The 21,082-nt window shown below is 46.4% G+C and overlaps 1 protein-coding gene across 1 annotated transcript in view; it reads left to right on the top strand.

Moving 5' to 3' along the window:
- The window catches only part of LOC8023199 (myosin-VIIa), a 149,773-nt gene that overhangs the window by 43,535 nt on the left and 85,156 nt on the right, over window positions 1-21,082 (top strand). The window contains exons 2-3 of the mRNA XM_029969663.4: window positions 2,874-2,986; window positions 20,862-20,924. Of these exons, the coding sequence (XP_029825523.3) occupies window positions 2,874-2,986; window positions 20,862-20,924 (176 nt within the window). The remainder of the gene's footprint in view (window positions 1-2,873; window positions 2,987-20,861; window positions 20,925-21,082) is intronic.

Raw genomic sequence — 21,082 nt, 5'->3', positions numbered from 1 at the left:
CGATTTACCCTCCCCAAAGAAAAGGAAAAAAAAAGCGAGCAAAAATATCAAGAAAGGAAGTAATACCAGCAAAAAATCAGACAAAAGAAAAAAAAATCAAAATTGAGATGCTGCGCAGTGCAGACGACGGTTTGCAGACGACATTTTTTTTTCGTGTGGTTTAGCTCTGCGGGACAAAATTTGTCGTCTGCTATCTTGACGTCATCCTTCCTCCTTTCCTCGAGCTGTTCGCGTTTTTTTTTTTTTTTTTTTTGCGTCGTGCCCGAATTTTTGTGGAAGTTGACCTAAATATTCGCATTTTATCGTATAGCGCACTTTTTCTTCTTTTCTATAGGGTGATTCAAGGAGAGTCCAGGCTCTTTAAATCGACCGCAAAATTCGGTTTCTTAACCTATCGCGCTACGATTTTGTGCAGCGTTGCCCACAGATGGTGCATCTTTTTTGTAAAATTTGTTAAGAGCGAACTTACCCGAGGAAAAACTAAAGAAAGTGAAAGGCTTAGCCACCGTTCTTCAACAGTACGGCGCCGTTTCGCACGGGAGACAAGAGATGGCGCAAGCGGTCGCGACGCCAACTGCCGCCAACGAACGAGCATACGACGCCGAGAGCCGGCGTTTTTAGCAGACAAGGAACTGCAGTTTCTTGTTGTTACCGCGCCTGTTTTTGTTTCTGCGACTGTCGCCGCCTGCGGAACGCGCGCCGCTTTTGAGTCGAAAAGCTCGTCTGCTAAAGACGCCGGCTCTCGGCGCCGCCATGCTCGTTCGTTGGCGGCGTTCGTTACGCCATCTCTTGTCTCCCGTGCGAAACGGCGCCGTGTTGTTTGAAGACCGGTGGCGTCGCTGCGTTTCCATAGGTGCTAAGCCTTTTTCTTTCTTTACTTTTTCATCGAATAAGTTCGCTCTTTTCAAATTTTACAAAAAAAAAAAAAATGCACCATCTGTGGGCAACGCTGCACAAAGTCGTAGCGCGACCGAATTTCGCGGTCGATTTAAAGAGCCTGACTTCTCCTTGAATCACCCTGTATATAGCGATTAGATCTACACGAATACTTCAGTTTGGATCGCCTGTTTATGTTTATTGATCGCGCAATAAACTATTTTGAGAAAGGTTTTGTGCTCAACATATTGAAGACGGGTCATGGCGATTTCACATCAATACAAAAATGCAAACCGTGCTCACCACGTATAAAACAACAGCGCGATTTTTTTTTTATTTATTTATGATTTTTTTCATTATTATTTTAACGAACAACGAATTTGCACAGAATGCATTGCCTGCTAGCCTTGGATATGAAGACCTCAGAGGGCTTTCGCTATCGCAGTTGTTTGTAGTGGTCTACTTGTACTAAAAATAACTTTTTTCCCCCTATGTTTACGCGTTAGCGGCATTTGGGAAACGATTACTGGGCACGCAATTGACTTCAATGCACAACCGAAAACCCAACGACACGGGTGTGCCGGCAGCATGGTTTGTGGAAAAGTTGTCCTAATTATTATTCATAAAAAAAAATAATAATAATAAAAGTAAAACAGCGTGACTTCGGCGTGACGGCGCTTCCTTGACGGACGAAATTCGATCCCATATGGCTGGGAACACGTTTGCATGGCGCTTCAAAAAAGCAAAGCAAGAAGTTTTCGAACTCAGAACTGTACAGTCGGGATTCTACTTTCTGCTGACGCTAAAGACGCAGCCGGTAGACGTCATTGCTATTTAAGCAAGCGAACGAAGATACGCTATAGCTGATCATTTGCTAAAATGAATCAGCAGAACACAACGGACAGATCCTGGAGTATCCGTAAATGTTTCAGAAACGCGAACCACTTCATACCGGCTGCAGCGAGGGAGCGTTTATAGTTGTTCGGTACAGCCAACGTGCAGCCCAGGTCCAGAACTCCATTTTGGGGGCGTGGGGGGGGGGGAGGGAGGGAGGGAGGGAGGGAGGGAGGGAGGGAGGGAGGGAGGGGGGGGGGGAGGAGGGAGGGAGGGAGGGAGGGGAGGGGCGGCGGCGGGGGCGGAAAATTTATAATTATACTATTCTCCCATTCTTTCTTGTGTACCGGGGGGTCCACCCATGGCAAATTGCCCCCCGAGAAGGGGGAGGGGGGTCGACTTAGTTTGGGGGGGGGGGGGGGGGGGGGCGGCCGCCCCCCCGTTGAATCCGCCCCTGAGCTCAGGGGCACTGCCCAAACTTTGAGAACGGCCAGTGTGTCGTCTGCGCCCAAGTGCTGCCAGCCTTCGCGGTCGTTTATTCCCTGATGTTTATCCGAAAATTCCCTAGATTTCCCTAGATTTTCAGAAAATGTTGTTTTTCAAGAATATTGATGTGATCCTTATGGAGTAGCTTAAATATATATATTCGTGTAGTTGAGTGGCCATTTATAGGTTAAATTTGCTTCGTTGGAATCTCTTTACATAGTTAAAGTGGACAGTAAGAACTTGAAAAGAAACTTAGTGAGCTCCTAAAACAAAGTCAACGTATAAAACCGATTCGTAACAATAAAAGCAAGCAATGATCTAAACTGCCAGTTCCGACATAAGGAGTAAAAGCAGCTTTACACAAAATCCCCTAAAATTGCTGTTTCTGCCACTGGAGATTTGCTTTGGCCCCAAAAATATACAAAGAAGCATTCTTCCCGCTGCGCTCAGCCGGCACAAAAAAGGAAAAGGGGAAAAAAAAAACTTGTTTTTAAACCCCATTAAAGAAAAGAAAACACACACACCTAGATTTGAACAAATTTTTCATTGCACGTAAACGATAACGGAAATTCCTAGATCTAGGAGCAAAATCCCTAAGGTAGGCAGTACTGTCTGCGCGTGCCCTCTTCTATCTCGCCCAATTCGTTGAAATCCCTCGTTGTTCTCTGTGTGTGCAGGCGGAGGCCATGGTCCGGAGCAGGGCATTCCGGACATGACGGCCTTGAGCCGCATCGACGAGGACACCATCAACACCAACCTCCGGACACGCTACAGGAAGGACAAGATCTACGTATCCTCTTCACGCTGCTCCACGCTGCCCATTCGGATGGAGCGAGACGTCGGTGCTGTTTCTCATACCATTCTGGATGCGCATCTAGATCTGGTTTCCGATCTGGCTTGTGCTTGCACGCATCTGGTCTGGATTAGATCTGGATTAGATCTGCATCTAACTCTGCATCTAACTCTGCATCTAATTTGGATCTGGCCTTGACCTAGTGGGGGTCTGCACCCTATTGACATCTTAATCTCTGTCTGCATATTTATCTATATCTCTATATGAATCTCCTATCTGTATCTGTTATTCAAATTCTTTAACTTAATCTCTATATGAATCTCCTATCTGAATTTCTTACCTTGAAGGGGCGGTGCAACGATATTCAATTGCAATGATTTTCACTTTACACGAGCTTACTGGCACTAGTGGGACTCAAGGATACTCGCACGCAACTCCACTGACCAAAAAACGCCTTTTTTTCGCTGTAATTTCGAGGACAAAACCGAGTGTTTTCATTCTATCTCTCCTTCGCAAAACCTGATGACGTAGCTGGGCGGTAGCAGTACCGCCCAGTGACGATATTTGAATGCGGCTCATCGATTGGACCCGAGCATGGCGTTGACACTCGATTTGGGCTCGTGATAATTACTAGCTCGAGAAGCATTCGGGTAGTGGCCCGTGTCCAATCACTGCAACGACGACCACAGCCGAACTATAACAATGTCTAGAACTCAGCGCGTGTCCTGTGCTTTGCCAACCCCAGCGCGTGACTATGATCAACATTGGCGGCATATAATCGGCTCCAGATCACGTGGCCGCTTGTTGTGGCTGCGAGTTGAGGGTGTGAAGTCTGCTCGTTTTTCTATATTTTTTTTCTGCGACTTAGGTTGCGTGTGGTGAAAAACGAACGGGTATTTCACAGGTCATTAACGTCAGGGATCCGTTCTAAGCGGTATTTGCGCAAAATACGAAAATCGTTGCACCGCCCCTTTAATCTCTATCTCAATCTCCAGTGGTACCAACAGCTATTTGTTAAACTGGATTCGTGTATCCAGTTAAACTCTGAGTTGAAAAAGAACAAACTTAAAGGTGTCTCCCGGCTACTTTTAAATGTTTAATTGCAGACAAAGCGATTGTTGTACTTTTCTACGTTTTTTTGTTGAAGGATTACGCGAACTATTTGTTCAAAATATTAATCTGGGAATGATTGTTCAACTACACACCTAACAAATATTACTATCGTCGTCAAAAAAAAAAAAAAAAGTTATTTAGAAACGCAAATAAAAAGAAAAACAAGTGTGTATAAAAAAAAAATGAATGGGCTCGCTCTGAAATGACCTCTCATCAAGAAAGATTATGACGGGGAAAGAAGACATTTTTGAGTCACTTTTTTGTCGTCATCGCGAGCTCCGCCGGCGGTGGGATTCGAACTCGCGACCTCGAGTTTGTGAAGCGCGCGCTTTTGCAGCACGCCACGCCAGCAACTGGAACTTTTATGTTACCAGATGTTGGTGTCATTCAAAACGAAAACTGCTGTTTTCTTTTTGTTATGTGAGTTGTAGGTTTGAATTTTCAACTTTACGATTTTAAAAACGCCATGATAACAGGATTGTTCGTGGCACCGTGTCAATGTCGGGTATTTCGGGCCCAAATAATTTCGACTTGTCAGAACTTGAGTAAACTGGTCGCAATTTCTTGCGACAATGGAAACATGGTCAGATTGTGTTGGAGGGGTTTCAATATTTTGTTACTATTTTAGATGCATTACCATTCATTGTTTGTATTATTTGTTGGCGGTTCTGAGTGTGGATTGTCCAATAACCTCATAAACGTGAATGGGTTACAGTTTCACCTTTAAAATAAACTCTGATACAACGTGTTTCGTCGGACGCAGGCCAAAGTTTTAGCTGCGACAACTACGCGTCTTACACAAGAAGGGTTGATGACTTATTGGTCACTGCCAAAGGAGCTGTTTAGAGAATAATAATAATAACATTTATTCAGCTCAGAAAGAGTTACGACGCCACACAAGGCGAGATATTGGTATTTTCCATGTGATACTGCTCTTTTGAACACATATAGATCAAAAAAGGAGCGCCAAAATTTCGTTGTAGTATCCCTTTAAAGGGATACTACAACGAAATTTCGGCGCTCATTTTTTGGTCTATATGTGTTCAAAAGAGCAGTATCACATGGAACATACCAATATCTTGTTAAAAAGGTCTCGAAAAGGAATTTTAAAACGAATTAAACGATTAGCAAAGAGCACCTGATGGATGTCGCTAACGCCTCACTTGTGATGCCCGTCTAGGAACCTTGGCAGCTAGTGACGGAGGTTGTCTCGTCTCCGGCCACGACGAGAGAAGAGGGGCAGGAGGAACTCCCCTCTTCCCGAGAATGCCTTTTGTGTGTCGCAGAAGTCGCTATTGTCCCCCTACAAGATTACAGAAGATTAACCCGTCCCTCAAAATTCATACAAAAACAGCCGCTTCGGTGGCTGGAACGACTAGGCCATCCTCTCGACGTCAGCCTCGCCGTAGCTTTGCTCGTCTTGAGACGACTATACGTCACGATTGCGTTGGATGTCACGTGGTCTCCGCTGGGCCTTCTCCGAGCGCTTGCCAGAATGGGCCGTTTATAGCGAAAAATACAGCCACCAGGCTCAAAATTCAAACGTGCGATTGTAATTTACGGATATTGTAGATCATATTCAACCTATTTTTGAACACGACGGGAATATTTCAAATTTCGTTGAAGTATCCCTTTAAGAGAAAGGTACAGCTTCTGTTCGAAACCTTGTTGGGCATTGTTGAAAACCAATGAATGAACCACTTTTATAATGAATATTTATGGCGCACGCAACGCTTCACCGTGTTTTATGTATATATATATATATATATATATATATATATATATATATATATATATATATATATATATATATATATATATATATATATAACTGGAGAAGAAAAGACCTTTAGTGAAAACAGCAACAACGCACGATTTATTCTTCGACGTTTTGGCCGAAACGTCGAAGAATAAATCGTCCGTTGTCGCTGTTTTCACTAAGGGTTTTTTCTTCTCAGTTATATACCCACGCCTTCCACCTCCCGCCACCATGCCCGTTGTGTATATATATATATATATATATAACCACTTAGAACATACCGCCAAGGTTCCGGTTTTACGTTGTCTGCCCATTAGAGTCAACCGTGAATAGGAAATCGAGACTTCGGAAGAACATTTCAATACCTGCAGCTTTCCAACATTTCTGCTCGGCCAATAGCCAAAACTATGATGCCATTAACTCCAAAAGGCGCTACAAAAAAAAAAAAAAAAAAAAAAAAAAAAAAAGCAAAGAAGTTAAAGGAAACAAGGGGGAAATCAACGTTTAAAATTCTGCTACTGCATTTTTTCATTCCAGTCAAAGCTTTTCCGGTGCTTTAATCTTCCTCTTTGTTGTATGACAATAATAATCCCCAGAGAAGTTATCATCATCACAACTTTGTCGTATTTTCTTCTTTTTTTTTTCTTTTTTTCATGCCGGGTGTTTTTAGTTATAAGACTGTCCAGGGAGGTAAAAATTAAACAAAAAACATAGAGGTTGGCGTATTTTTAGCCTTCGGGCCAAACTGCTGATGGCAGCTACTGGAAGAAAAAAAAAGGCGAAATGGGTTATTTTGCTAGCTAATTAACTAGAACGTTTTAATTAACTATTTTCTCGTATTTATTTTATTTTTTTTTTGGGGGGGGGGGGGGGGGGGCGTAAGGTATTTGGAGGATCGACGCGCCAAACGATCTGCCGCGTTGTGAAATTTCGATTAAAAAGTTCGAAGTGGTCGTTATACGGAACGAGAAAAAAAAAATCGCGAAAATTCAAAAATAATCTACCCGTTGCTCACCTTCTCTCCTCCCGAGATCGCCACTGAAGCCGGCGTTGACAAAGGCCAATGCTGGGGAGAAGGACGCAGTAGAATGTAAAATGGCCTGTCCCGCTGTGGCGATGATGAAGGCAAGTAAACGGAATAAGTGGAAACAAAACCTGAAGGTCGTTTAGGGCGGCGTCGACGCGCAGCTGATTGAAAGCGCCTAGTAATTGCGCAAAGAATGAAGCAGCCGGCGGAAAGCGAAGAGGTCGACGCCATTGGCACTCATTGCTTTCGGTTTGATGGCATGTACGAGGGCTTATTTCGTGGAATTCAATTGATTTCATTCCCGGGACACGGGTGGAAATCGAGCCCGGGCTATCACACTCGCCTCGCCTCCCCCCCCCCCCCCCCTCCGACAAAAAAAAAAAAAAAGAAAGAGAAAAAGACAGAGAGGCAGAGAGAGGCACGCATTAACTTTATGTTCGCAAATAACCAAAAGCGTTAACACGCAGCATCGTTTTTTTTTTTTTTTTTTAAGTGACATATTGAGTGATTTTTGGTGAGGCGCAATCCTTGGTAGCATTGTCAAATTTACAAAAACATGTTGTGAAGTATCAAACTCGTAACCCCGATTATTGGCAAATACCAACGTGTCGATCGAATGTTGGCAAAGGGATGTTATCCTACCGAGGCCCAGGACTTCTCAATTCACTAATTTTTCACAATATTATTGATATAGATAAATTGAGTTTAAATTAATTACGTACTGTCACGTATAGGTTTGATACAGTGTACTGATATTTGGTTTTGTATATACTTGGATGTTGTATCTCTATGTTCTCAGTAAGTTGTTGATCTGGTAATTCCTCCTCATGTCCATGTATTTGAAGATGAACAGGGTAATTAATATCCGTTGAATGAGCTTGTTCTTTGATTGAATACCTTTGCGTTTTATTCGAATGTTCCCTATGACTGCTGCCGAATGTCACTGGGGCCGAGAGCTTGTCAGGCCGTCTATCGCGGCTTTTATTCTCGGCCTCATCATTACCTGTAATGGGGAATCAAAATAAAGCTTATTATTATTATTATTATTATTAATTATTATATTTTTATAATGCGTTACTTTATTACTTTAAAACGCTATGTATACGTATCTCTAAGTAAGCCTTTTGGCGGCGACCAGTACGTCGTAGAGCGGCGAAAACTTAATTTAATGTAGTTCGATTTATTTGCTCTCAATTCTCCAAGGCAGAGACAGACTGCGGTATGGCGGGATACATATAAATTACGAAATTACTACAAAACGCATCATTCGATAAAACGAATCATTTTCAACTTGAAAATCAACAATGTCAGATAATTGCGACAATGGTAGTAGGCTGGCTGCAACGTCCGGGAAGGGGGGGTTACCTTTCAGTCGATGTTTATTGCCTGATTGAATCGGGCACCAATCGTCAACCTGCGTTAGTCTACTTTTCGCGAATCACGCGATTGGAACAAGTTGACGGCACGAAAGAGCGCCTCTACTCTGTTTCATACTTAGTGTGCAGCGTTGTCAAAGCTACTGGCGCGAGCATAGGGCTTGATCTCGTTCATCATGTGCACGCGTTCTCGCGCACACAAAACCATAGACGAAGCCACGCGCTCTCGCCAGCAGCTTTGACAGCGTTGCACGCTAAGTATGAAACAGAGTATAAGTTTCGATACGTGTACGACACAATGTGCTCCGAGCGTGAGATTAGAAAGCGACTCCTTGGAGGGTACGTGTTCGCGGAATCGCCTTTTAAATGCGTGAGGCGACATTTGCTGTCCGTGTTCTGTCGGAGATAAGCAGCGTCTGCCAAGTCGACCGCACCGATAAATGACCACGCTGTGCGCTTTTCGCAATGCTATCTCTGGAACGCCACAGAGTGTCCTTTTGTGAGAACGCGACTTCAGTCCCCGGTCTTGTCAAGCTGCAGTGGCTAAGGTCAACCTCTCTTTCAAACGCGAATAGGTGGTCCGTTGCATCTGTTCCTTTCGTCAAACAGTGCCAAGAGAACCTGTACACGCGTTAGAAGTAACGACGTTTAAGTCATTGCACGCGGAACAATGCAGACATAAATTCGACCCTTACGGATTCGGTCGAGTTTAATTTCTTCCAAAATATTATTTTGTTGTTGTTGTTGTTGTTTTTTTTTTTTTTTTTAACGAGACTTTGAATATTGCGGGAAACTGGCCTTAGGGGTAAAAATAAAATTTCAGACTGATTTTAAGGGTGCAGGTGCGATAAAAATGTCACAGAAAGCTTATGTTCACCTTTTATTTTTAAAAACACGCTAGCATTAGAAGACAGTATATTAAAATATTTTGATAAACATTTTTTTTGTGTGTGTTTCCTGAAATAAATGGACAATATTGAACATACAATAAAATACCCAGTTTTCAAAAATACTAAAACTTATGAAGGTGGTCGGTCCCAGCGGTTATATATGGTCTAGGATTCACACATCAAACGAGCAAACCAAAAAAAAAAGTGTTTTTTTAAAATTGAAATAAAAAAACCTATTTCTGAATTGGTTCATTGCAAGCATTGAAAACATTCCAAGATATTCAGTTTTCAGAGGGCAAGCCAAAAAGGTGGTCGGTCTAAAACTATACACTTTGCGCCTTTACGCCGCCAGAAAAGATGAGGTAATTACGTTAAGTTTCCTCGTGGACGGTACGTTTTCTTAAATACGGCGCTTACGCGTACAGGTAACGTCAAAACAAGAAAACGTTTTAATCCACGTGCGTTACTTTTGGTTGATAACGGTAACGCATTCCCTTTAATTAGGGCGTTTCCGTAGATCGGTTTCGCCGTCCCGCAACGCTCTTCGCAATCCGCGACGGTACCCGTAAAGGCCGGTTCAGACACTTGCGTTTGAGTGCGTTTGACTGCGTTGCATCGAGAACCGAAAGCGAGTCACCGGAACATCTGTGCTTCGTATGAAGCGTGGACTCCAATTCAAAGAATCATCTTAGCACACGATATAAGTAGCAGGGATGTCCTGGTTTCTCGCTGCCGCAACGCAGTCAAACGCAGTCAAACGCAACTGTCTGAACCAGGCTTAACTCTCCAGTCAAGGCTATCGGCGCGCAGGCGCAGTAGCAACTTCTTCGTTGCGAAGGGCTGAGCGGACGGGGAAACGCGGTCCACGAAAACTCCCTATTTTCGAGTAACAAGTAACGTATTTCCTTACTTCGGTCACGCTTACAACACTAGTTCTCATTATAATGCAATAAAATGCAAAGGTGCAAGCGAGCTGGACAAGCGAGCTGGACTCGCCCGCACCTTTTTGGTACCCGAGCGCTGTTCCTTGATGCGCGTCTTGTGCAATCGCCTTTTCCTTTTTCTTTTTTCCCCAAAGGGGAAGAAAGCAGCGGTTGCATGGCTGACGCAATGCCGTGCCGCCACTCTGTCTGATCCTCCGGGAAGGGGGATTTTACGAAATGCAGTCCTTTCGGCCGTTGCGTCACTATTGTACAAAAAAACAAAAAAACAAAAAAACTTGTCCGACAGAAAGAAGCGATTGCAGCAAAAAGGGTACTGCACAAATGGCGATCAGGCACAATCTCGGCCACATGACGACTCGAAATTGTTTCGGAATTCCTGCCAGACGAGTCTCGGATTTTAATTTGTGCTCGAATTTATATGACGTTGTACCATTTAATTGAGTTGATTTTTAATTCGAGATTTTTTGTCTTTTATAGATGTATATATATATACTTTTTTGTCATTTTTCGTATTGTATGTAGGTTAATATTGCTTGTATATTTAGTATAGTTTATAGTTCTATTTTTATTATATTGTTTTATCGTTTTTATTTTTTGACGATATTAGGGAGATTCTGTCCCGGAAGAATTGCTTAGCTCTGTCTATTTGAATCACGACCCGCGAAAATGTTCCATTAAAGACTCCCGACTGCTTGGATAGGAACTAATTTTATCCGTTTCAAGGCAGCTTTTTTTTATGTTTTGTACGTTACGGCGAAACATAATTACGTTTCCTTCCTCGAAAGATGTCGGTTTTCGCGAGCGTTGCAGTTTTGGATAACGATACATTAAACGGCGCACGGAATACGCTGCGTTAACCGCCATTTTGATTTTTGTTCGGTCTCGAATGAAGTAACCGACTGAGACTGAACAAAAAAATCTGTAATCTTTTAAAAACGGTCTCGGGCGGTGCTGCCGTGTGCTTGAGAAGCGGCACCGACAGCTTGTAACGACGCTTGAACGAGAATTAGGGAAACGGCGCCTCCGCCGCCCCCGCCTGCGTTTATATTTAGCAGACGACCGTTACCGGCGGCGCCCGCGTTGCGACCTTGACAGCCTCACCGGCATCGACGTCGCGTTAGCCTCCATTTTGGTTGTACTTTTTGCGCCCCTTTTTTTCTCCCCATTTTCTGCTTTCCCTTTTTTTAAAGCGATTAGCTTTCTTGGGATCTTTAGGCCACTTTGAGCTATATTTTTGGCCGTTCATTTTCCCTGCTGAGTCTAACGGGGAAGATGACTTCACATGACTTGATGTTACGTCATCACGTGACCTCAACACCAATTCAGTTTTCCCGCTTAATTGAGCGGGAAAATGATGTCGCATGACTTCATGTCACGTGACCTGTAAAAAAATGTCAGGTTCCCCGCTAGATTTAGCGTGGGAAATTGACGTCATGTGACCTCCATCGATCCAGTTTCCCGGTTAAATTTAGAGGGAAAAATGGCATCACAGCACTTCGTGTCACGTGATCCGTACACCAATTCAGTTTCTCCGCTAAATTTTGCGGGGGCTACATTTAGTGGGAACATCGAAGTTATATGATTTCAACACCAATCCAGTTTTCCTGCCTAATTTAGCGGGAAAAATGACGTCACATACTTGATGTCACGTGACCTCAACGCTGGGAAAATTACGTCGCGTGGCTGGATGTCACATGACCTACACAGAAATGCAGTTTACCCGCTAAATTTAGGGGGAAAATGGACACGTGACGTGCCGCGGCTCTTTCAGTTATGTCTGCAGCTAATTGCTTGATTAGACAGCAATGTGATTTTCGCGCGCTTTTTTCCCATTTCCCGCCTCTTTTTTTTCTTTTTTTTTCTTCTCCTACTTTTAAAGTGAAATTGAAACGGTTCTATATTTGAGGAAGCACAATTAAATCGTCTTCATTCGGCCTCCAGGATCTCGAATATCGAAATTATTTTTTCACTTTGGTGCGTGGAGCCCGCAGGTAATCATTTTCAAAGTACCGTATGCCGCTGAAGCTCCTCCTTCCCGAAGCGTGACGTCACAAAAGGAGTTTTGGGAATCTCCGCAATAACGCATCTTCAGCGACTATCAAAGCTATGCACGCGGCGCACTCTCGCCAATTTCAAAAGAAGGTCAGAAAAAGGCGTCACGACTGGTGGCAGTGCGGGGGAAATATAGACCTTTCCTCAAAAGCTCGCGCAGCTGGCCGGTTCCATTTTCGGTGTTCGTGCGCATGGCGCGTGATTTGCTCGCTTTCCTAAGCAAGGAACATGCGCGTGCTGGGCTGAGAACCTGTAGATATTCGAATGGTGTATAACCTGGCAAGTTTTACAATTGCACGCGCTTGGCGGCCGAAACGTCCTCTCATGACGTAAAGACTGATCGGAGGATTTTCGTGTTTTCTCGCGTTTAGTTACATCTCCGGGAAAAAGGAACGCGGTATTCAAATTCATGCGATTAAACTACGCTAGAATCATCTTCTATCTTCTTTTTTTAAAAAAAGTGTTTTACCTTTTGTTATTTTTTTTTTAACTCCCTCCCTCCCCAATAGTCGATTGTCTGCTTTCCATGATTTCTCTATCAGCACATTACGTGACTTCAGAGTGCACTGCGCACGCGCAAGAACCCGGTTTCTTTTTCTTCTTTCGAGAGCGAAGCGCGTGCATTCCTCTTTGGAAGGTAATTTTAGTTACTTTTAAAAAGTGTTTGTACCCTGCTCAAGACACTCTTCCCGTGAGAGTAATAGAATACTCTAAATTGTGTATCGGGCAGGTCTTCTGTAGAAAGTTTGAGTCGATCGTTCCGATGACTCCGATAACGATACCCGCGATACACTCCGCCACCGCCTTTTTGCGCATGCGTCGTATCGTTAGCGTAGCGATCTACTAAAACTCTCGAATATCTCATCTGAGGTGACGGGGTGTAAGGCCAAGGTCACGCGGTCAGTGTTGCCATCTTTTTTTTGCGCGCGCCGCTAAATTGAGACCAGGAAGTCACTAAACAGTCGCTAGATTCGCCGGGAAGTCGCAAAACTATTCGCTGAATTCCAAAAGCTTATTAAACCTTTTTAAAGTGAGTAAACCTCAAATACTCATATCTCAGGTATTTTGAGAGGTTAAATTTACACTGAAAAACAACTAGGACTTTTTTATTTGTAATGTTGTTTTGGGAAACGACCAGGAGGTAAGTACGAATGTACGAATAAAAAACGGGTACTTGTTACTTTTAACACGGAAATAATGACTTCAAGAACAGTTCAACGGAACAGTCCAGAAGAAAAGTTCTTCCTCGGTGGTGACTGCACTCAAGTCACCCAAAATCTGCCGATGTCGACGGTTCGTTGCCAGCTTTGTAGGCTTCAGCTGTGCCAACTCGCCAAACAACTTCTTCTGGAAGTTCGTAGTCGAAACACGTCTTTGAGTGCCTTTTGAGGCCAGCTCTTATAGTCAGGATGACGTTTGGCGGAGAGCACGTAGGTGCGTGGGCGCGGGAGAGATGGTCTGCAGTGCTAACAGTGTTTACATTCTTTTAAAGTGCGCCACTAAATTGAGCATATACCCAAAGCAAGCTCGGCTAGAGAAGCAAAAAGGTTTAGCCTGCGAGCATTTCTAAAATTGTTCAAAATAACAAGATTACGGTTGAACACCAAAGTCGCTGAAAAAGTCGCTAGCCGCTAAATTAAAAAAGTCCGTCGCTAAATGTATAGAAAATCGCTAAATCTAGCGACAAAATCGCTAAAATGGCAACACTGCACGCGGTGTGAAAAAGTGACCACTCCGCGTGGCGTCACGTCACGGGACGTCTCGACACACGAGCTGTGCCTCTTTCCGATACCAGCTGTGAATGGCATGTTTTATTTTAATAATTATTATTATTGTTTTATTAGTTTATGCATCTTCTCGACGACACTTTACGAGACATCGCCACCTGCCCATATATAGTATGTTGTTGTTAGCGAAAGCTCTTATCGCTTACCCAAAGAGGGGATTGGCCAAGGATCCCCGAGAAGGCGGCCACACCAGCCCATTCAGAGACTACCGGCCTTAATGCAGTTGTCGGCCGTTATGCCCTAAAGCGCGATCCAAACCAACGCTTCTTTTTGCGCCTGTAGGTCGTGCGGCTGCGGATGTGACGCATTTCGTGGCGTTTTTGCTGTTTCCGGGCGCGCTTTCTGAGTCAGAACCGTGCGCTTTGGTTTGGACGGGCAAAACTTCGGGCGAGCGCGCACGCGCGCACGCAGGCACGAGCGCACAAGCAAAGTGCAACTGCGACAGACTGGCCGGCCAGACGGCGAGAGAAAGAGAGAGAGAGAGAGAGATCGCGTTGTCATGTTGGAAGAGCAGCCAGACGGCGAGAAACGCGGAGCCGGAACTAGCTTGCCCTCCACCGATTGGCCGGGACACAGGGGCGTCCTACTACGTCACCGGGCGTTTTTGTGCGCGTTGAGAAAGAAGTTGAAATCAACCAACTTTCTTGTGCGCGCCCGGAAGGAGCGAAGAAGCGGCGCGACGTCACGAAAATACGTCACATCCGCAGCCGCACGACCTACAGGCGCAAAAAGAAGCGTTGGTTTGGATCGCGCTTAATCGGCCTCAAGCCACTCCCTACCCTCTCGGCCTCAATGCACCCTCGGCCGTAATGCGACTATCGGCCTTAGCGAGATGCTGCCATCGTAACTGAGCTCGCTGCTGCTTTCGAACCACCGGGCAAGAGGGAGGGGGAAAAGCTAGTACTTTTGTACGAATTTTGAGTGAAAGGGTAATCTTCTATAATCTAACGACGTCTCGGGAAGTCTGGGACAAACAAAGGAAAGTCCCGCTGAGAAGAGAGTTTCTCCTTCCCTCCTTCTCTTGTGATTGCCCGAGAGCTGACGGGAAACTCCTGCCGAACATGCGCTGTGAAGCAGTTACCTCAAATAGGGCGTCCAGTGGAAACGAATTTTATAGACGGTAGCTTTTCTTTTTCCGTTTGCATGCCGCTTGCAACAAATAAACTTGCATGAAAAGCACGAGCTTATAAAAAAACAAAAAGACTTTGAGGTCTGAACAAACATTACTCAAATAAATAATTATACCATTAACACGCAAGAAAAGAAAACGAGAGAAAAAAGTGTAATTAGGTACTCGTAATTTAGCTACACCTTCCAAGTACAAGCGGTGTCCGTTGTGTTTCCCCCGTGGGCTCATAAAAGATGTTCCCCACTCGGGGCCGTGACATATTTTCCACGCGGCCGCGCGGTCTGCATTAAAAATGGCGCCAAACGCCAACCTGAATATTTTAGGGAGGATGGCGCGCTCCTTTCACGGGAGGGACCTACAAACACACTGCGGAAATTGATTGCTAAAAAAAGAATCCTTTCCGAAAAAAAAAAAGACAAGAAAAAACACGATAATTGTTATTTTTATATTATTCGTTGGAGCCGTAACAAGGGTATATGCGTAGAAAGTTGCACGCCCGATCTGGTACCCAGACTTGTATACTGTACTCGTTACATGTAACCGAATTACTTGTAATCGGTTACTTTTTAGAATAATTTTTTGTGACAATTTTATTCCATTTATTAGGAAGTAATTGCGAGAGTAGTCCAATTACTTTTGGAAGTGCTAAGATCACTTGTAACTGTTACGATCGTTTTCTTCCTTTCCTAATGGCACCTTCTTTTTGGACAAGTTTCCTTCCAAGGGAAAACATGCTCCACCGCTGGATATTTTGACTGGGCAACTTGTCAGGAAATTTAAGCTTAAAAAGAGACAGTGAACAAATTGGTGTGATGGGACATTTGTTCGCTTCGCCGAGGTCTCCGTCTCTCCTTTCAGCAATCCGCGCAGCAGAATTTTGGGCTCCCTTCGACTCCCAAAGCGCGCAACGTATACACTCCGTTTACCGCTAAACCGAAAGTACGGTGGGTCGTACGCGCTCGTCGTTCCAATGAGCCGCTTCCCTTTCATGCCCTGATCCCACTCTCCGAGCGTGGATGTGGGCAGGAGCGTGATCACGTTGGCGCAAGAGAGACGTCTGATTGGTCCAACCAGCACGTAGCCTCCAGTGCACTGTCGGCTTAGGGGTGATAGCCGGACTCCTCTGGAAGACAAGGGGGCCACCAGTCCACCTGTTCTTCGCTGATTTTGGGCATCAAATTGACCACCGTGGGCGTCTTCTTGACCGCGCTGGGATGCACTTCGTCGAAGATCTGCAGCAGCGAGCCCGAATTGCCGCGATCGCTACCGTCTTCCGCGGTCAGGACGCTGGACATGTCCAACGGGGAGACCGGTGGACTGCGGATGTCCCGGACGGAATGTCCAGAAGGTCGCAGCCGGAGTCCGGGGAACAATGGGGAGTCGCAGTCGAACCTGATGTCCTCTTGAGCGAAGGACAGAGGCACCTCGGTGTGCAGGCCGCGACTCAGCAGGACTTCCTGATGGTGACCCGGCTCTGGGTACTGTTGCGGCTCGCTGGGTGCGGTTTGACCTTCCTGTCTTGAGAACCCTCCGGAAGCGTGGTAGACAGTTCGGCGCTGATGGACGGGCGAGGGCCGGGAGGTCCTCTGAGAGCACGTCTTCTCCGTTGCTGAACTTGTCGATGAAGCCTGTAAAGACCAACGCGTGGGTGGTAAGAGACGTTTTCGAAGGCTCTCATATAGGCCTGTTCACCCACTTGCGTTTGCCTATGCCCGAGTCCTTGTGATCTTTGACGAACAGCGCTCTGTCCTGTCTGGTGTGTCTCATCGCGCTGTTTTATTCCATTATGTACGACGAGAGAAGACACTGGCACGCTGGCGCCATCTATGAAGTGTCCCTGGATCTGTTTTTCACTCGAGTGAAAGCGTTTCGGTATTTGGGAGATCAATTAAGTGTACGTACTATAAATGAGAAATGGTCGCTTATATGTTATAAAATTGCCAGAAGATATTTAAGTAAAAAAAAAAGAAAAATGATGCGCGAAAAGAACTTGCAAATATACGGAAATGCCAAATGTTCCACGGCCGCCCGATAGAAGGCGCCAGTGTGTTCTTTCGTCGTAAGAGATTTTAAGCATTTTTAAGGCATAAAGTCGTAAGCAGTCGCAAGTATGTGCATTATACCTTTACATTGAAGCCAGCAGAATCGGATTCACTCCTCTGTTTCGGATATTTTTTTTCGCTTCTACACCATGAAGGGTTTCGATTGAAACCGATGAGCCGAATTCCGCTCTGTGATCTCTTACACTACAGAAACGTGTTTGGTTTCATGGCAACGGTACACGGGCTGCAACGTCCCGTGCATAGGGATGATGCGTTGTGGAATACAATACGCCGGCACCACAACTGCTCTACTTATATGTAGGTTCCTGATTATGTAGTACTCATTTGGCAGCGCTTGATGACATTTATCACTAATTCTTATCTCTTTTTCTCTCTCGTAAGTAACTAAGCTAACTTTCCATTTCTTGAATTGTGGTGCATGGTGTTACAAAATTGCCGAGGTTATGTAGAACATCGATTCTCCAGTGCGCCGTTTGTATACACACATGCACTCTATTTCTGGAGTCTGCGAAATAATAATGCTAATGCCTAATTTTAACTAGATCTAGATGACAGCAATACGCGACGAGAATTCCATCATGGAAAAACATTATATTTTGCTTTACACAGCAACTCAATTTTTTGTCGCCATGCCAAGGCGGGGACGCTGGCTCTCCAATGGAGCATGTGGAGATGCGTCACGCTCTTATAAGTTCTACGCATTTCCCACGGTCTCCGTGGGCAAATATGCTTGTTTATAAACTACGAGCTATTATAATTATCGATACTCACCCATACACGGGTCTTGTTCGCTCGGTCTTCGTTCGCACCGCCCAAGTCTTCCGACTTGTCCCGGATGACGTTCGCTCGCTCCGTCAGCGTGTTGACTGTCGTCTGGAAGAGCCTAACATCGTCTGCGCTGAGGAGCGGCTGGAACATGGCAGCTTCCTCGACAGGCCCTTCCACGCTGTCCCCTACTACTTCCCCAGGACAGGCGGTGCCATTCGTGAGCTCGCTAAGCTCTCGAAGCCAGGCTTCTGCTGGTAGCTTCGCCGTCACCCGTGGAGGCCATTCGACTATGGGTAAACTCCGGGAAAGCGCCTCTGGTTGGGAGTCGGGGGCTCTGTTCACTGCATCAAAGAAGGTGCGCCTCGGGTTCCTCCGTCGCGGTTTCGTTTCTTCCTCCACCGAGCTGGACGAGCCAGAGTTTGAACTCTGGGTCCTTTTGCCGTCGGAAATGGGGGACGTCCTTGCTTTACGCCATCCACGGAGCTCGGGGGACGTCTTGAGCACGTTGTAATTTCGTTCTGGCTCGGCAGGCAGCAAGTCCATTGCCCTTACCGGGTCCCCGGGCAAGAGTATCTGCCCGCTCTCTGTGACGAGGTCATCGCTGATTTCCTTGAACATGTTCTTTTCCTGGAGTACCTGTAAGAACTCGGGCACCCTGTCTTCAATTTGGAGTGGAAAGGCGTGGAAAGTTTTCTGGAGTTCGGTTTGGTCGGAAACTGTCTTCTCCGCTTCGGTGCCCTTCCGAACCGCCCCGACTGAAGATTTCGCGCTAGACGTTTGATTGCGCTCGTCGTCGTCGCTGGTGTCCGTGCGAGCCTGCGTGCTGCTGAGGGTTTCCCGCTCAGTGGCCAACTCGATGCCTTGGTCGAACTCGTCGATGGTCGTCAGTTTAGGGTGGATACTGTTGTCTTCCTGGACTAGGTTATTGTTGCGGTCAATGAGTTCTAACTGTACAGGGTCGCCGAGATGGTACAGGAGTGAAGGTTCTTCGCCTGGTGCTACCATTTCCCCAACAGTCTGACGGAGGCGTTCCGTCCTCTCTTGAAATAAACCATTACTGCTCAGCTGCAACAGACACTGGTTGACGTCGTCTGCTGACTTGTCGTCGGGGGCGTCGTTTGACATGTTGGAGAAGAGGAAGTTGATGAAGGATTTCTCGTCTACGCTTGAGGGAAAGGAGCCGCTGTTGAAGATATCGGCCTGCGGATTGCCGATGTCTAATTCCCCATTCGCGGGCTGCTCGAAATGAGACAGCATGTAGGGGAGGGGAAAGGGACTGTCCTCAACGTGAGCAGCGACCACCTCTTCAGGGTTGCAGTTGGACGGAGGAAAGGGAAACGGGTCTTCGTATTCGAGTAGCAGCGGCGTCTGGTACGGCCCTCCATCCAGCGGGTCAATGAAATTTGCGTTGTGGTAATAATAAGGTACGGACTGACTCGTGCCAAAGGCCTGATTCATCTCGGGTTCGGAGACGTGATGGACCGTTGGCTCCCTTTGAGATTGAAGAAGTGTCGTGTATTCGCGGAAGAGGTTGCCCTGGACACAACGTAAAGCATAGAGCGAATTGACGTCCACTAACGGTTCGAAATGGGACACCGTCGGCGTGATAAGGTTGATGCTGTGCTGCTCGGCTTGCATCACAAGGTAGGCCTGCTGCAGCATTGGATCGGGAAGCGCGGATAAGTCTAGGGCTGATCGGTCGTCGATCGTGATGACCATCCCTGCGGCAGTCGGACTCGTTTCCTCCGGGTTAGTGCTGTCGTCGGAAGACACGACCTCCACGGATCCGTCGGCCAAGACGGATCGGTCGGCCGTCACGACGGTCCTCGTGGCAATTGAGCTTGTTCTATCCGAGTTAGTTGTGTTGTTGCTCTGTTCTTCAGAGTCTCCATTCTCGTCACCCGTCGACGTGTTTGGCTCGGACGTCCCCCCGGTCACCGTCGTTGACTCCGTCTCCCTCAGGTTCTCTAGCTCGCTGGGTCTTGTGCTGTCTTCGGTCGTTTCGGCCTTGCCAAGCTGGTGAACGGCTTGGAGCACCTGGCTAAGCACCGCTCGCTCCTCGTCCACGCTCGTCGTCAAAGACAGGTGCTGGACGCTGCGGCGCAGGTCCCCGAGGGAACCATTGGACGCGACGCCGGGATCGCTGGCCCTAGTCGCGACGAGCGGTAAGAGCACGGGTGCGTAATCACAGTCCAAGGCCTCCAGCGACGCGTCCAGCAGATGCTTGTCGGTGTTCACGTTGTTGTTGCCGTCCAGCTGCGTCTCCCCGGAACAAACTCCCACGTCGTCTACTTCAAGCGCGGTGATGCTGCGCACGAAGTCGAGGACGACCTCTGGGGCGAATCCGACGGGGTGTCTGACGACGGCCCCGCGCTGGTCCGGCTGCAGGTCGAGGCAGTCCAAGACAGCCTGGAGCAGGGCGCCGCCGTCCTCGAGCCTGCCTTTGGGAGCGCCCTCAAGTGCTTCCAGGAGGACCCTGTCCATGGCAGCGCAGACGGCGGCGGCCTCTCAGGGGACCTCCACCGAGCGCTGCCGCGCCATCGTTGTTCGCGCCGAACGCTGCGTCGGCCCGCTGCGGTCGGTGCCGGTGACTGGCACAGTCGTCGTCGTCGTCGTCTTCGTTGCTCCTCTTGGGAAGACAACAGGCTTCTTCTTCTTTAAATTTCGTCTTTCTGAAACTTGAAAAATTTCATTAAAAAGAAACAAAACAAAAACATCTCAGCGGCATAAATACAAGTTGAAGGGCACAGACACACTACATACTCGTATGTCCGCTTGTAACAGTTAGGTGGCTTATGTTCTTACTTGTGAATACTTCTTAAAAAAATTACCGTTTTTTTTTTTGTTTTTTTTTATTTGCCAATTTGCACGTTTCTTTGGGCTCCAGAGGCGCTTCTTTATCTGTGCAATGCATATTTGGTTTTGATGTCCTCGTCCGTTTGCCCTTGACCGAAACGCTTCCAGACATACACAGGGACCATCCTCATCGCCGTCAATCCCTACAAGGAGCTAAACATCTACGACACGGTGAGTGTCTCTTCGATCTACTCTGACCGTATTATCGAACCCGATCGGTTCGAACAGTTCAATGTGATTCGAACTTTTGTAAATACCGCGAGCCTACCGATTCCTGCAGCTCGGACATCTGAGATTTGGAATTTACAGAAAAAAACTGGGAAACGGTC

The sequence above is a fragment of the Ixodes scapularis genome, unplaced genomic scaffold, assembly GCF_016920785.2.
Source record: "Ixodes scapularis isolate PalLabHiFi unplaced genomic scaffold, ASM1692078v2 PGA_scaffold4__175_contigs__length_147842914, whole genome shotgun sequence".
NCBI classification, from domain to species: Eukaryota; Metazoa; Arthropoda; class Arachnida; order Ixodida; family Ixodidae; genus Ixodes; species Ixodes scapularis.
Note: the sequence above shows the minus strand (reverse complement) of the source record. Positions and strands in the feature narration are given on the sequence as shown.